General features: G+C 35.1%; 2 protein-coding genes across 2 annotated transcripts in view; both read left to right on the top strand.

Moving 5' to 3' along the window:
- LOC129416951 (lysophospholipid acyltransferase 2) overlaps window positions 1–12,409 on the top strand; it is an 81,943-nt gene extending 69,534 nt beyond the window's left edge. The window contains exons 8-13 of the mRNA XM_073864903.1: window positions 1,215–1,407; window positions 2,299–2,402; window positions 2,497–2,561; window positions 4,051–4,183; window positions 4,523–4,674; window positions 10,572–12,409. Coding sequence (XP_073721004.1) covers window positions 1,215–1,407; window positions 2,299–2,402; window positions 2,497–2,561; window positions 4,051–4,183; window positions 4,523–4,674; window positions 10,572–10,749 — 825 coding nt within the window. The 3' untranslated portion in view covers window positions 10,750–12,409. The remainder of the gene's footprint in view (window positions 1–1,214; window positions 1,408–2,298; window positions 2,403–2,496; window positions 2,562–4,050; window positions 4,184–4,522; window positions 4,675–10,571) is intronic.
- Window positions 12,410–15,304: 2,895 nt separating this feature from the next.
- The window catches only part of LOC129418085 (kinase D-interacting substrate of 220 kDa B), an 86,476-nt gene continuing 86,107 nt past the window's right edge, over window positions 15,305–15,673 (top strand). The window contains exon 1 of the mRNA XM_073864898.1: window positions 15,305–15,624. The gene's annotated coding sequence lies outside the window, so the exon portion shown is untranslated. The remainder of the gene's footprint in view (window positions 15,625–15,673) is intronic.

The following is a 15,673-nucleotide window of genomic DNA, read 5'->3' as shown; positions in this document are numbered from 1 at the left end:
AGTGTTGTAGTCAAGACCACCTAAACCGAGACCAAGTCATGACCAAGACCAAGACAGGCCAAGACCGAGACAAGACCAAGACTTTAAAGGGTCAAGACCAAGACAGGCCGAGACCAAGTCAAGACCAAGACAGGCCGAGACCAAGTCAAGACCAAGACTGAAATCAACTTAACCATTTATTCTGAACTGTCTTTCCATGGCTTGCCATCCACTTAACACAATGCAGGTGTTTTTAGTAATAAAATTAGAAAAATTGTCATTGGAAGAAACTTAAACAATGCTTAAACAATGCCAACATCATATGCCAAACCTGAATAAACTGCATAAAATTAATGATAAAAAATTAATTTGTGATGTGCCATCAGTTGTGGTCTTGACCTTTCTTGAAATAAAATTCAGAGTCCTCTTTGTCTGAGACCGAGTAAAAATTGTCGATTCCAAGACTAGGCCAAGACCATGGTTAACTTAATGGAGATGCTGGACAGAGCAATTGATATTACTAATTATTTCAAGTTAAAACAACTTAAAATTAAGTTTACTTTAAACTTGCTGAATTAAGTTGGAATTACTAGAAATTTTTATTTCAAAGTTGTTTTAGTTCACATTACTTAAAAAAATTGAGAAAAATTGTTGCCCTAAAAATAATAAATGTAACTTCTCTGAGTTAACACCACACTGTAAAAAATACTTTGCTGCCTTAAATTTTTTTGTTGAGATCAACTCAGATTTACAAGTCATTTCAACTTACTATTATTTATCTTGACTAGAGATGAGTTGTTATAACTACAGGTGAGTTGTTATAGCTTATAAAATTAAGTTGACTTTTCTCAACTATTTTATAAGTTGTGACAACTCATCATGTTGCACTTAATTTTTTATAGTAATTAAATTGATAGTAATGATTGTAAGCTGATTAAACTTAAAAATGTAAGTTGCTATAAAATATAAAAATAAAGTTGAATTAACTTAAGCTAATTCAATTTTTATAATTTATAGCAACTTCTTACTAGTCAAGAAAGTTGAAATGAATAGAAAATTCAAGTTGATTTAACTTAAAAATGTAAGTGCAACAAGGATTTTTTTTACAGTGTAGCTAAAGTGTTTTTGCCGACTGTGCCACAGCTTGAAACTATTTATTGACAGTTTAAAACACATTTTCAAGATGTTAATGATCTTATGTGATCTCAGTGATGATATTTGTGTTGTTCCTGTAGTGGGATGTGATCCAGAAGCTGTGCACGTGCGCTGTGTCCCTGATGGTTTATATGGTGATCTACACCGCTTACCCCACTGCTTATGTCATCGATGACTCATTCATGGCCTCTAACCCCTTCTACATCCAGGTCCTATACCTCTACATCTCCATGCTGGCATTGCGCCCCAAGTACTACTTTATATGGACGTTAGGTGAGTAGGACAGATGGGCACTGTATATACACATGATAAAAATCATCTGCTTCTTTCAATGCTAGAAATTCTTTTGGATGATTTAAAAAAGTCCTTGCATGGTCAAACAGTGTGTTATACTGCCATCATGTGTCAAAAAAAGGCATTACATTTTCTATGTGTGATGCTAAGCACAAATTATTGTATATTTGCAAGTTCCTATCATGATTGATTTTGAACAGAGCCAATAACCACCAAGTGTGATCATTCCTTGGCAAGAAATCCCATCACAGAGATGACCCTTTTTTGTAGGCCAACCTCGGAAGTTAGTGGGACACTGGTTCCATCACCCCTACATTTTCCACATAGACATTTCAGTTATTGCAATAAATAAGTTATGTGTTTAACAAAAGTTTATGACACTTGCATGTTTTGTCCAACACAGAAGATTTTGATTTTGAAGTTTAAATGTTTTTCTATTTCTAATAAACACATTTAGACTTTGAAATTCATAAAATTTGTGTTCATCTGTGAAGATTAACTTGTTGGATAAAAAGTGTGATCAACTTTTGTCAAACACATGCAGAGCTTATTTTTTGAGATAATCCAAAAGTCTATGGGAAAAACGAATGGGCTTTTTAGCACAAAATGTCCCGGTAACTTTCCGGGTACAAAAATACGTCATCCCAACTAGTTTGTAAAAATTAAAATTTTATTGGTCATTGCCAGAATAAATTGCTTAAATTATAACAACATTTACATGAAAGCTGCATAATGTTTGTTTCTTTTTCTTTTGTGAAACAAATGCACTGATTTTTGTAAAAAAAAAAAAGAAGAAAAAAAATCTCAAATTTTTGGTGAATTTTTACATTTCTGTATTAATTACCAATAATTGTTTTCATTATTCCACAGCTGATGCCATCAATAATGCAGCTGGTTTTGGGTTTAATGGCTATAACACAGACGGTACCCCAAAATGGGACAGAATATCAAACTTAAATGTACTGGACATTGAGGTAAGAGACAGAATCTGCTACAGTACTTCCACCAGTATAAGTCTATTATGGACCCAAATCCTAACATATAATTTTTTCCTTATGTTCCACACAGTTTGCCACCAGCTTTAAGATGTTCCTGGATAACTGGAACATTCAGACTGCCCTTTGGTTAAAAAGGTAAGGGCCTTAGAATAGGCATAGGCCGGTTACCAAAGTATACCAAGGTTTTAAAGAGTCAAGGTTTCAAAACCACTAACATTTTGCAAAGTATAAGCTGGGTTTACACAAAACTAATTAAATTATTGAGTCATGTACTTTACATTTAATATATATTACAAAAAATATTTTTTATATAATTTAAAGGCTTTATTTTCACCCGGCATACATGTTGTATGTTGCTTAAAAATAAAATTGATTGTGTCCGGTTGTTTGTATATAGACATTGTTTGTATTTTTGCTTAAAGGATTAGTCAATTTTCTTAAAAAAAAATCCAGATAATTTCCTCACCACCATGTCATCCAAAATGTTGATGTTTTTCTTTGTTCAGTCGAGAAGAGATTATGTTTTTGAGAAAAACATTCCAGGGTTTTTCTCATTTTAATGGACTTTAATGGACCCCAACACTTAACACACTCAACAATTAACAGTTCTTTTTAACAGAGTTTCAAAGGACTCTAAATGATCCCAAACGAGGGATAAGGGTCTTATCTAGGGAAACGATTGTCATTTTTGACAACAAAAATAAAAAATATGCACTTTTAAACCACAATTTCTCGTCTATCTCCGGTCCTGTGACGCGGTAGCGCGACCTAACGTAATTGCGTAATGATGTCGAAAGGTCCATGTTACATATATGAAATGCACATTTGTGGACCTTTTTAAAAAATAAACTGACACAAAGACATTAATTAGTATCATTCGACATACAACAATGTCGGAGCGGTCCTCTTTCTTCACACTTGTAAACACTGGGGCGTAGTTTCACATACATCATCCGTGACCTCTTTACGTGATGACGCATTGCGTGAGGTTGCGCTGGTGCATCACAGGATCGGAGATAGACGAGAAGTTGTGGTTTAAAAGTGCACTTTTTTTTTTCTTGTCAAAAATGACAATCGTTTCATTAGATAAGACCCTTATGTCTCATTTGAGATCGTTTAGAGTTCTTTGAAACTCTGTTGAAAAAACGTTTAAGTGTTAAGTGTTGGGGTCCATTAAAGTCCATTAAAATGAGAAAAATCCTGGAATGTTTTCCTCAAAAAACATAATTTCTTCTCGACTGAACAAAGAAAAACATCAACATTTTGGATGATGGTAGTGAGTAAATTATCTGGATTTTTTTTAAGAAAATGAACTAATCCTTTAAAGGTGGGGTGCATGATCTCTGATAGCCAATGTTGATATTTATGAATCTAGACCTTCTTGTGATAGACATACGCAAACCAGGCAACGATGTCGGTTAGTAGACACGCCCCTTACCGCTGATTGGTTACAAGTGTGTTTTGGTACTCGGCCCGACTCCCTTTTCCAAAGTGTTTTTCAAAAATCATGCACCCCGTCTTAAGGTTATCATACCGCCAAAATCTCATACCAGCCCATGCCTTCCTCAGAACAAAATCATTTTGAAAATCACATTTTAAGCTGTTATGATGCCGTTGCTTGCAGGGTTTGTTACGAGCGTTGCCCGTACAATCCGACAGCGGCCACGTTCCTGCTCTCGGCCCTATGGCATGGAGTGTACCCGGGGTATTACCTGACCTTCATCACGGGTATCGTCATGACGAAGGCAGCACGAGCAGTGAGTGTTTTTTCAATTGGATGAGCTACCAAAACAAGGTCTAGCTAGATTATTTTTATAGATTCATTCTGAGCTCTTTCAGGTAATGGAAAGTTCGAAAAAAACTAAGACATTTAAGGCTATTATTTGTGCAATCACATTCTGTATATCTGCTGTGTGGTAATGATCAAAGTTTCCCCAACTAAAATATAAAGTAGGTCATTTGGTAGCAGAGGTCCTTTTAAAAAGCTGCTCTGAATATAAACTGTCTATCTATCTAGCCCATGTATTTCGCTACATGCTCTGTTGGATCCTTAGCAAACTCCATAACAAATCCACTACCATTTTTTTGTATTTCAGGTCAGGCACAATGTAAGACAGCACTTCCTGAGCTCAGCCACACTCAAGCTCATCTACGACGTGATCACGTGGGCCTGCACGCAGATTGCCATTTGTTACACTGTTGTGCCATTTGTACTGCTGACAGTGGGGCCTTCACTTAAGTTTTATAGGTTAGTAATGCACCAATATGTGACACTTTTTGTTTATACAGCATAATACAAGGACAGATCCTGATGCTGTTAGGGACCTCAGTGGATCGGCCATTTCAGTTTATTTACGAGCAAGCTTGGGTGATAAAACATTAATAAGGAAGAGAAAGGATTTCGGAAGATATCATAAACTCACCCGTATAGTTGAGCCATTGCTGAAAGTTATTAGCGGACGACGTGAAGCTGACAGGTAAAAATAAAAATGTGAATTTATCTTTACCCGGCTGGTGACACTTTATGATCTGCATGGGAGTGGATCATTTATTTCACAGGCTCGGCTGAGATAAAAGAAATCTGTGACGGTCATTTGTCGGAACGGTGTTAAGTGAGTTCACCCTTGAAAAGCATAAAGCATTTTAATTAACGAGCGCTGCGATAGGATTGAAGGGGTCAGAGCCCAGCTGGGTCAAGAAGCATATGTTCAGAAGATGTTGGGTCTAAGGGGACTTCATTGTTAAGATATGAAGTGGTAAAGCCTAGATTTTTTTTTTATTTCTTTGTTTTGCTGAATACAAATCAAGATATTTAAAAGGATATTTTTAAACAAGCAGATCTTGGGCACCATTTACTTCCATAGTACAGAAGATAATACTATGGAAGTGCATGGTGCCCCAGATCTGTTTGATTATTAAAGGTGCCGTAGAATGTAAAACTGTATTTAGCTAGGCATAGATGAATAATAAGAGTTCTGTTCATGGTTATGGCACACCGTGAGCCTCAAAAGCGATTGTTTTCTTCTTATGTAAACCTCGGGCATGCAAAAGACTGCTGGAAAACAGGCCAATATCAACATAACACCAACTATGACGTAACAGTCGAGATGTATGCCCCAACATTAAATTACACATTCAATTAATTACAATGTTGTAACAATGCTAAAAACAAAGTTGTCACTGCTAAATTAGTGCTATTTGCTAGTTAAAGGCGGGGTGCATGATTTCTGAAAGCCAATGTTGATATTAAAAATCACCTAAACAAACACTCCCCTACCCCAATAGAATCCGAACCTTCTTTTGATAGACCCGCCCCACACATACGCAACCCAGGCAACAATATTGGTTAGTAGACACACCCCTTAATGCTGATTGGCTACAAGTGTTTTTTGGTAATCTGCCCGACTCCCTTTTCCAAAGTGTTATTCAAAAATCATGTACCCCGCCTTTAATGCTACATGCTAAGGTTTAGGCGGAGGTTTTACTATTGACATTAACTAATACTTACGTTTTGTAGGATCTATACTTAATGGTGCAATGTGTAATTTTTAGAAGGATCTCTTGAAAGAAATGCAAAATAACATACAAAACTAAATTGTCAGTGGTGTATAAAGACCTTTTAAAATGAACCATTATGTTTTTATAACCTTAGAATGAGACGTTTTTATCTACATACACCGAGGGTCCCCTTACATGGAAGTCGCCATTTTGTGCTGCCATGTTTCTACAAAAGCACTTAACGGACAAACTTGTATACTAAGTTGTCTCCGACGATGACATGTTTGTCTGGTGGTGGCTATCGTAGCTTCTTTATGCATTTCAAAAGCAATGGTTGGGCAGTGGACTGAGCCGTTGGTTGCAATTCGCAACCTCACCACTAGATGCTGCTAAAATTTACACACTGCACCTTGAAAAAGACAAATAAATGTACCACTCGGAAACATCCATTTCCAAACCCCAAAAAATTGTTTATTCCTCAAAATCTGTATCTTCGTCTGATACATGCTCAAACATACAGTCAGGTCCATAAATATTGGGACAGAGGCACATTTTGTGTTATTTTAGCTGTTTACCAAAATGTATTCCAGTTACAGTCATATTATGAATATTTGCTTACAGTGCACGCTCTCAGCTTTATTTTGAGGGTATTCAGTTCCAAATTGGCTGAAGGATTTAGGAATTACAGCCGTTTAATATGTAGCTCCCCCTTTTTAAAGGGGTCAAAAGTAATGGGACGGTTGACTTAAAAGCTGTTTTATGGACAGGTATTGTCTATTTGTTAAATAATTTCCTCATGAATGACAGATGTTAAAGGTCTGGAGTTGATTTTAAGTGTGGTATTAACATTTAAAAGCTGTGGCTGTGAACCCAAATCATTCGGTTCAGGGACATCTCCATGCAAGTGATACAGACCATATTTAGGTTTCAAAAACACAACAAATCCATCAGAGAGATAGCAGGAACATTAAGAGTGGCCAGAAAAATCCTGTATGTCTATATAGGATAACAGTGGTGGATGATCGCATTATCCTCTCCATGTGTGTGTTTTTAAACAACCAAAACAAATAATGCATAACGAAAATGACGTGGCTGTAAAATTTTCAAGCATTTGGCTTTTATTTCTAAAAAAACAGAGTTATTGACATTTGGTTCCAAAAAATAAGCCTATTTATTTCAATTTTTACCCATTTAGTGTTTATAAGTGCCAGTGCCAACAATTAAGCACTTTAATTTATTAATATGCACAACAGGTTTCATGCTGTAATCTAGCCCTGACATCAAAGTAAATATCTGGTTTATGTACATTTCTACACCTGTAGCATTTACCATTAGGCTACTAACAAATAATATATCATTTCTGGGGTGAGCCTATTTGCTATGGTAACAACCTGTGTGTGTGCGCGTACGTGCACCTGTGTTTGTGTGTGTGTGCACGCGTTCTGTGCGTGAGCAAGAGTGACACCCCAGTCAGACGTTCAGTTGCTTCATTCATTGCATTTTGGTAAGGCAGAAATACATACATTAATTTTCAATAGAACGCTGCATTTGGTTTGCATCACTTGCATTGCAGTGCATTTTAGGTTAAGAATCCTTTCGAAAAATCAGAACATCACGTCCCGCTGTGAATGCATGCAGCTGAAATTATTGTTGCATGGCTACATAAAAGTTTAAGCATATGTGATGCATTGCACGATCGGTCTGACTGGCATGAGAGAGACGATGCTGCATGCGTGTGTGCAGGGGCGCCGCTAGCAATTTTGGGCCCTATGAAAGAATAGGGGGTCAGGCCCCCACCATACCCATTTCGCACCAAACATACAATCCAACCTACTCTATTCAAAATCTTTGTCTGTAATTTAATAATACAGAACTATTTATTTTGCTATTGTTATGACCACAATTATCAGTATTTATAGACACCTACAATGTGTGCAGCTAAGATAATTTATTGTGCAATGTAAATTTAATTGAAAAATACAGTACATTAATCGAATATTCAGAGAAAATGCAACGTTCTTAAAGATTAAAATGTGACCATGCCTGTGAAAACCCAGCTGAAGTATTTATTTGTGGTTTACTGTTTTCCACATAAAATCATCCTACATAATGTAAAGAACATTTTGTGAAAATATAAACTTGATATCTTTAATATTGACTGAGTAATGTCATGTCAGCGATTGAAATCATAGTGAAATTAATGCTTGAAAGTAAACTGTGATGCTTTTTATTTCACAGTAAGATTTGAGACTTTAGTCTGATTTTCACAGGCAGTTTCAGTGATATATGCTGTTACACACACCAATAACATTGTAACATTTAAAAATGGCGAACAACAACAATGCATCTTTTCTATACATTTACATTATGCCTCAAATAAGACTGGGTCAAAAATGCTTGCTTTATTTATAAGGTAAAGAACAAGTTTCACACACCAGCAGCTTCAGTAAAGCAAAAATAACGACAGATCATTGAAACCGTGAACTTGAGAAAACAGCTATACTGTTATTAAATGATTTTTCAGAATGTTTTTTAATCAACGGGACTCTAAAATGAAATGAATGACAACTATAGCAGATTAAAACATAGATTTACATTGATTTCTTAGCTGTTGCAAGGTGAGAAGCTTTAATATACATAACTGGACTAGTTTAGCCTAGTTGCATTTCAGTTTTATCACAATCAACTTGATTCACGACTGCATAAAAATCCTTCCTTGGCATATTGCTTTACAAAACATTGGAGTGTTTAACCGCTAGCATTTCTAGTTTATGTTAATTAGCTTATATGGGCTACGTTAATTAAAACAGCTTATAAGGGCTGACTTCGCATTAGAATCATAACATAAAACAGGGAACGTAAATCACCTTGTTTATTTTTAAACTGAGGTGAACAGAGCGAAGACTTTACAGTGGAAAGAAAACTGCATTGTATTGCTCCAGCGTCACATTGTGTAAACTGCATTTATAGTAAGGAAGTGCACATATGCAGATATCATAGCAAATAGCAATAAATACACACACCTTGCTCTCTTGTGAAGTTCACGCGCACTGTGAGACCGTGGATTGAAGACGGCCCTAACACGCAGAGTAAAGACGGGGCGGAGCTAAGAGGGCTCAGCTTAAGGGGGTTGCGTTTGCGGCACAGTCCTTGGCTGGGGCCCTCAAAAGTTCATGGGCCCTTAGAATCGTCCTAACTCCCCCCCCCCTTACGGCGCCCCTGCGTGTGTGTGAAGGGGTTCTTTTTTAAGCTATACTCTCTTGCAATTGAACGTGAATACGTTTACTACTTAAAAACATCAAAGCTAAACATCATATCTATTCAAACCGCATAACGACATCGCTACAAATACAGTATGGGATTAAAATCAGCGAAAGCTACGTTACCTTGTTTCATCAACGCTTGGTGAAACAGCAGTGGATGTTTTTGGTTCAGATGCTAAATGTAATGTAATGATAAGAATAATGATCCCAAACTTTAGACATTCTCTCTCTGCCGTTTATGGACATATTTACTCTCCGCCATCGCGCCAACTAAATTCAAAATGTATCACGCGCTATGATGTGCTTCCTGAACATTGAACAACGCTCCGTCTGAATTAGATCTCGACGTGTGTAGTGTGCGTCATAGGAATTTAACGAGGCTTCGAGGCAGACTTTTTGCCTCAAGGAATTTTTTGAATCAAGTTAATCGAGTAACTCAATGAATCGTTTCAGCCCTAGCTTGTAGCAGCTAGGAGGCTGCTCAGGTTGCAGCAACAGTACAATTTGTCCAGTTAAAAGTTGTTCTATCACTGAAATAATTTTAGAGACATAATTTAAAGGTAAAAAAACTACATAATGTTGCTTTAATGAGCAAAACGACCCAAGAAAATAAGTCTAATTTTTAGACCAAAAATATAAAATTTGTGATTTTGTGCATAAAACAAGCAAAAAAATCTGCCACTGGGGAAAGCAAAAAATCTTGAGCATTTTTCTTAAACACTAAATTCAAGAAAAAAATGTGCTTACCCCATTGGCAGATTTTTTGCTTGTTTTATGCACAAAATCACAAATTTTATATTTTTGGTCTAAAAACTAGACTTATTTTCTTGGGTCGTTTTGCTCATTAAAGCAACACTATGTATCATTAAGAAACACATCATAATTTAAGAATTTTTTGATATTTTAAAATTTTTCAAGAAAATCATTTTTTGCAGTGTAGAATGAAATGGTCTACACTGCAAAAAATGATTTTCAAGAAAAAAATTCTTAGTATTTTTGTCTTGTTTTCGGTAAAAATATCTAAAAATTCTTTAATTAATTAATTAAAAATTCTCGTTTTGCTCATCAAGAAAAAACATCTTAACTTAAGAATTTTTAGATATTTTCATTTTTTTTCATTTTTCATGTTTTTTTATTATTTATTATTTTTTGCAGTGTAAGGGCAAATCCTAGGTTTGTAAAACTGTTTCTGGATAATTTTTGCACTGAAATAAAGCCACATACGCTCTATGTAGATATCAGATAACAATATTACATATTATTTCAATGCATTCTTTGGCCCCTTTAACATTTTTCAAAATATCTTTGTGTTCAGCAAAACAAAGATACAGGTTTGGAACAACTTAAGGATAACTTGAACATCTTCCTCTCTGTATCTCTTCAGGTCGTGGTACTGCTGCATTCACCTGATCTGTTTGTTGCTAATACTGGTTTTACCCATCAAGTCCGGACGCTCACATGAAAAACAACACCAGCAGCATCAGAACAGCATCAAGGCCAGCGAGCACAACTGCATCTCAACTCCGGACAATAACTTCAACCGGAAGCAGAAAGCCACGTGAGGACAGGGAGAGCCGCTCGCACAAGCACAATGCTGTGAGGAACTCTGACATCCATACTGAGAGACACCGAGCGGCTGTTTCTCCCTGAAAAACAACAAAAGAGACATAAACTCAAGCAACAACAGTGGATGGAGAATAGAGGTGCCAAACCCAATGATCACCCTCATCCAGACTGTTGTGCTTTGTTTAACAGAGGATCTTTATAGGATGAAAATTAAGTGTATTTTGGGACTTTATCATAGGAAGCAGCGAATAGTTGACTTATTGGTTAATCTGAAGTTGCCTTAAACCCTTATGTATTTAGGGCCAGAAGCCTATCATATGGGAATTGTGTTTTGCAGGAATGGACCAGTCATTGGCTGAGAGCTTCACTATGTTAGTGTAGGAAGTGTAGCAATGAAATCAACCTACATGGTACCCATAAAGTTTCTGCGTTTGGCAGTGAATTAAACAAATAACCTCATTTCCATTTATCTAAAATGTCAGATAACAGAAGATTTGTATGTTGCCAAACTCATACTATGGGCCTTTATTTCCCATCCATTGCCATCTTTTTTGTCTCTTTATTTTTTTTAGCTTCATAATCTGTGGTTTTCTTTGGCTTGTCCAGTGCTGTTGGGAAATGAGTGTTAATCTTAAAGGGAGTGTATTCATTTCTGTTATAATAACTTCCATTTTTTATGTTGATTTTTATCAAGGGCTTTCGGTTTAATTAATGTTTGTATTTATGAGATTTGTATGGATTGTAGGTTTCCTCAGGGCTTCAAAGTCTCATTTTAGACCACGACATATGAATAGATGTTCCTCTATGATCAGAAGACCGTTTAATTTTACTCAATACCGCAGCTTGTTTGTTAACAAAACCTGTATTGTTATGTTACACACGCATATGCGATAAGTGCAATAGCCGTATTACATAGTTTCCATTTTAATCAACCAATCAAATTTCAGAAATAAGTTTACAGTTTGTTTCAAGTTTAAGCCTACAACTAGGATTAGCTGCTTGTAGACCATTGTTTTTCACTTATCATTTCCCTCTGATTTTAGGGTTCGGTTATGGTTGGGGTTTGGGGTGGGTTTAGGTTTTATTTTCAAAAATGCTGTCCTTGGGTCAACACAATATATTGCCACAAGTTCATCAATCGGGCGTATGCAGATGCATTTAATGTCAGGCACTTTCAAGCTCGTCTGTGCTTTTGTTGGGCCCAAATTAAGCCTGCAACGGTCTTTGCTAACAATTTTATTTTCTAAAAGTTGTCAAAAAGTTATGGTCATGCCAATCAGGATTCGGTGAAATCAGACTTAACCAGACTTTTTTGGGATTAAGTGTTTTATTTTCCCCCCACATGTTTTAGGTAAGTTAAAGGTAGGGGAGAGCTGGGGCGAAAGTACCATTTTTCAGAAAAATGTAATTTTTAGACAGAGATATATTTTTCATTTTGTCAATAACTCACAAGTGTGGTCTATAAATACCAGGTGTAATTTTTTATCAAATGTAAAACAACTTCAGTATAATTTCACTTTGAACATAAGTAGCACACAGGTGGGTCAAAAGTTGGTGTTACACTTGTTTTTAGTAATTATACATGACCATGAGCTTGTTAATATGTAACTGCAAACATATTTTGTCGTTATCTTGGCAATAAATAATGAAATTACATTTATTTTTATTTTAAATTTAAGTGTCATCAAATGTTCAAAAGCAACCCAACAGTACAAACTTGAATTGTTAAGAATAAAAAATGTTTTCAACAGTTTGAACGCTATGAAAATTAAATTAAATCAAATTAGAAAAATATAAATTTCAACATATACAATAGTATTAGCAGCAGGACAAAAGTTATATGTGTTATTTTCGTCCCAACAGGAACTCCTGATATTTAACCCTCTGGGGTCCGACCATTTTGGGACACCGGAAGAGGTTCTGACATGCTCTTACATTTGGGTTTTTTTCAGTTGCTTTAAAGCATATTAATGGCTAATATCACATAACACTGTATTCAGCACAAACTGTGCTATAATAATATTTAAGTAAAATGTATGTACATATTTGTATTTTTACCGGATTTACTTTTATTTTGAAAAACTCTGAAGAGGCAAACTTCAAGATGTGTTTCAGAACTAACCTGTAGAATGATCAGTACTGTAACACATAAAACGAGAAACACAACGCGTTATAAGAAAAAAAATATCGCTTTATGAATTTAATTATCATGGTTGTAAACATCTTTCTGGACCTAAACGCTCAAACGGTTACTAAACGCGATATTTGTCAGCTCTGTCAAGGGTTGCGTGCTAAAGATGCTGTCATAGTTTGAAATGCAAATGTAATCAGGGCACGGAAAAAAATCACTTGTTACTTTCGTCCCGCGTTTTCCGCCCCGGTTCTCCTCTAGTTTATGTGCTAATGAGGGCCTGAAGGTTCAGTTTGTGTTTGTGACCCTGGACCACAGAACCAGTCATAAGGGTCAATTTCCTGAAACATCATCTTGAAGTTGAATAAATAGGAAAATTTGAAAATCTGGAATCCGGGAATGCAAAAATTCTAAATACAGTATTGAGAAAATCGCCTTTAAAGTTGTCCAAATAAAGTCCTTAGCAACATATATTACTAATGATAAATACATTTTTGATATCTTCAAAATATCTTCATGGAACATTATCCTCACTTAATATCCTAATGATTTTTGGCATAAAAAAATCTATAATTTTGAGACTTATACAATGCATTGTTTGCTATTGCTACAAATATAACTGTGTGACTTATGACTGGGTTTGTGGTCCAGGGTCACATTTGTTAACTTTGAAATAAAGAAATTTCTCAAATTTTCAGTTTAATGGAAGTGTTAAGAAAAAACATGTGAGCAGGTCCACAAACAATGCCAGTTTTAAGATTTTTTATTTATTTTTTTTAAGAAAACGCACTGAACCAGACTGCTTTTGTAAGCACACTTCTCTAAGCTCTTATTGTGTTAGGATTCACAAAACAATAGGCATGAGATTAATAACAGCCCAGAATGTACAAGTCTAGCAACTATAAAAACAATAGGAATATTAATGTTTTGTTGCAGGATTAATGTTTAAGGTTGCAAACTGTTTTTTTGTATTATACAGGGATTTTGAATAGCTAAAAATAATTGTGCTAAAAGAGTCTCACAAATCAGTCCAGTAATTTACAGTTTGTCTTTTTTTACTTTTTCCAGAAAAATATTTAGAAATATTTAGCTGCCCCAAAGGAATATTTTCCTCAGTTACCAATGTACTAACCACATAACCAGCACATTAATGCAAAATTTACTTTAAAAGTACCAAATAGTGTAGGTAAACAAACTGCATGCATACAACGAAAGGGTTATTCATACAGGTTTACAATAGGATGAGAGGTTTACCCAAGATCTTAAAAAAATGATTTATTTGGTCGTATAAGAACATTAATTTTATACCTGCTGAGATTCGGAAATAAATGATTTTCCCTCTTAAATTTTGCACTTTTAATAGAGCTAAAGTAGAAAAACTGCCAGAGTAATGCAATATTAAAAATTATGTAATGCTTATAGTATGTGATTACTAAAAAAATGCTTGAATTTGCCCACAATGTTACTTTAACTAAGTGTATGGCTTATTTTAAAACAGATTTGAGTGTTTTCAGCTTATTTTGTAAACATGTTTTTTTTTTTTTCAAAACGATGTTAGACAAGTCTTGTTGTTTATGTTAACATTGACCTTTTGTTCAGATTGGCTGCGTTCAGCTGCATACAGCATATCTTCCATTTGTCAGGGCCCAAGTAATATTCAATTCATAAATCAGTGTCATTTATCTGTTAAAATTCAGTTACATCTCATCGACTTTCATACCACTTCCAGGTACTGATTTTACTAAGGATGATGTGAAAATGCTTATTGTCTCTTTTCCACTAAACACTTGAGCTTTTCGCTTTTTCCATTCTATTTGGTGGTCTTTCAAATGTTGGTGATTTGTGACCCTTTATAAAAATGCAAACCCACCCAAATTATTATGTGATAAGGTTGAAAGTAATGTCTTACCAGTTTCAATATAAATCAATTTATACGCAATATAAAGTCACTTTTTCTAAACCAAAACTTGTCAGATTGTTGCATTAAGATCTGTCAGGGGGGACAAACCACATCTTTCAAATGTTTCACTTTCTGTATTTATTGAAATGAGTGTAATGGTCATAAATTAAGATATTTAAGGGTATTTGAGTGCTCAAAAGTCCTACCAAGCCAACAACTTTTTATTTAGGACAATAATATAATTCCACTACCATGATGATAAAGTCAAAACAAATAAACAGTATCTTTCCCTGGGTTAGAGTGTTTTCAATCTTTATTTAGTATTATTTTTAAATTTTTCTTAAATTAATGAAATAACAGATTTACCGAAGATATTGCGCTTCATCAAAATAAAACATTTAGACACCACACTGCAAAAAGTCTTATGAAAAAAAATCTTTAATATTAATATCTCCACACAGTTTTTATAACAACCGTAATAACTGCAGTAAATGTAAACTAAAAAACATAAATATTGTACAATAAATTAGCTTACTACTAATAAGCAATTATTTGATAACCAGTTTCTCTTAAATTAATTGCCATTACTTCATTAGAGAAAATGAAGTAGAAATAGAACAACAACTTACGCGTTAAAACATACTGTAAGCAGGGCGTGGTTTCAAGCAGTGGGCGTGGTTATGTCAACTCCGTTTTAATTTTTTTCCACACCTCAGCTCAGCAAAATGGCTGTGCTGTAGTCAAAATATGAAGTTGCCACCCGGCAAGAGGATTATGAAAAGCAAATCAACGTTATTCTATTGGATTACGGTGGACCTTGTTTTTCTCTAGGACAGACATGTAAGTTGCCAGTTACGATTTAAAATATTCTCAACAAACAAGTGTGTTG

The sequence above is a fragment of the Misgurnus anguillicaudatus genome, unplaced genomic scaffold (genome assembly GCF_027580225.2).
Source record: "Misgurnus anguillicaudatus unplaced genomic scaffold, ASM2758022v2 HiC_scaffold_28, whole genome shotgun sequence".
Taxonomy (NCBI): domain Eukaryota; kingdom Metazoa; phylum Chordata; class Actinopteri; order Cypriniformes; family Cobitidae; genus Misgurnus; species Misgurnus anguillicaudatus.
The sequence above is the reverse complement of the archived record's forward strand: the minus strand, read 5'-3'. Positions and strand labels throughout refer to the sequence as shown.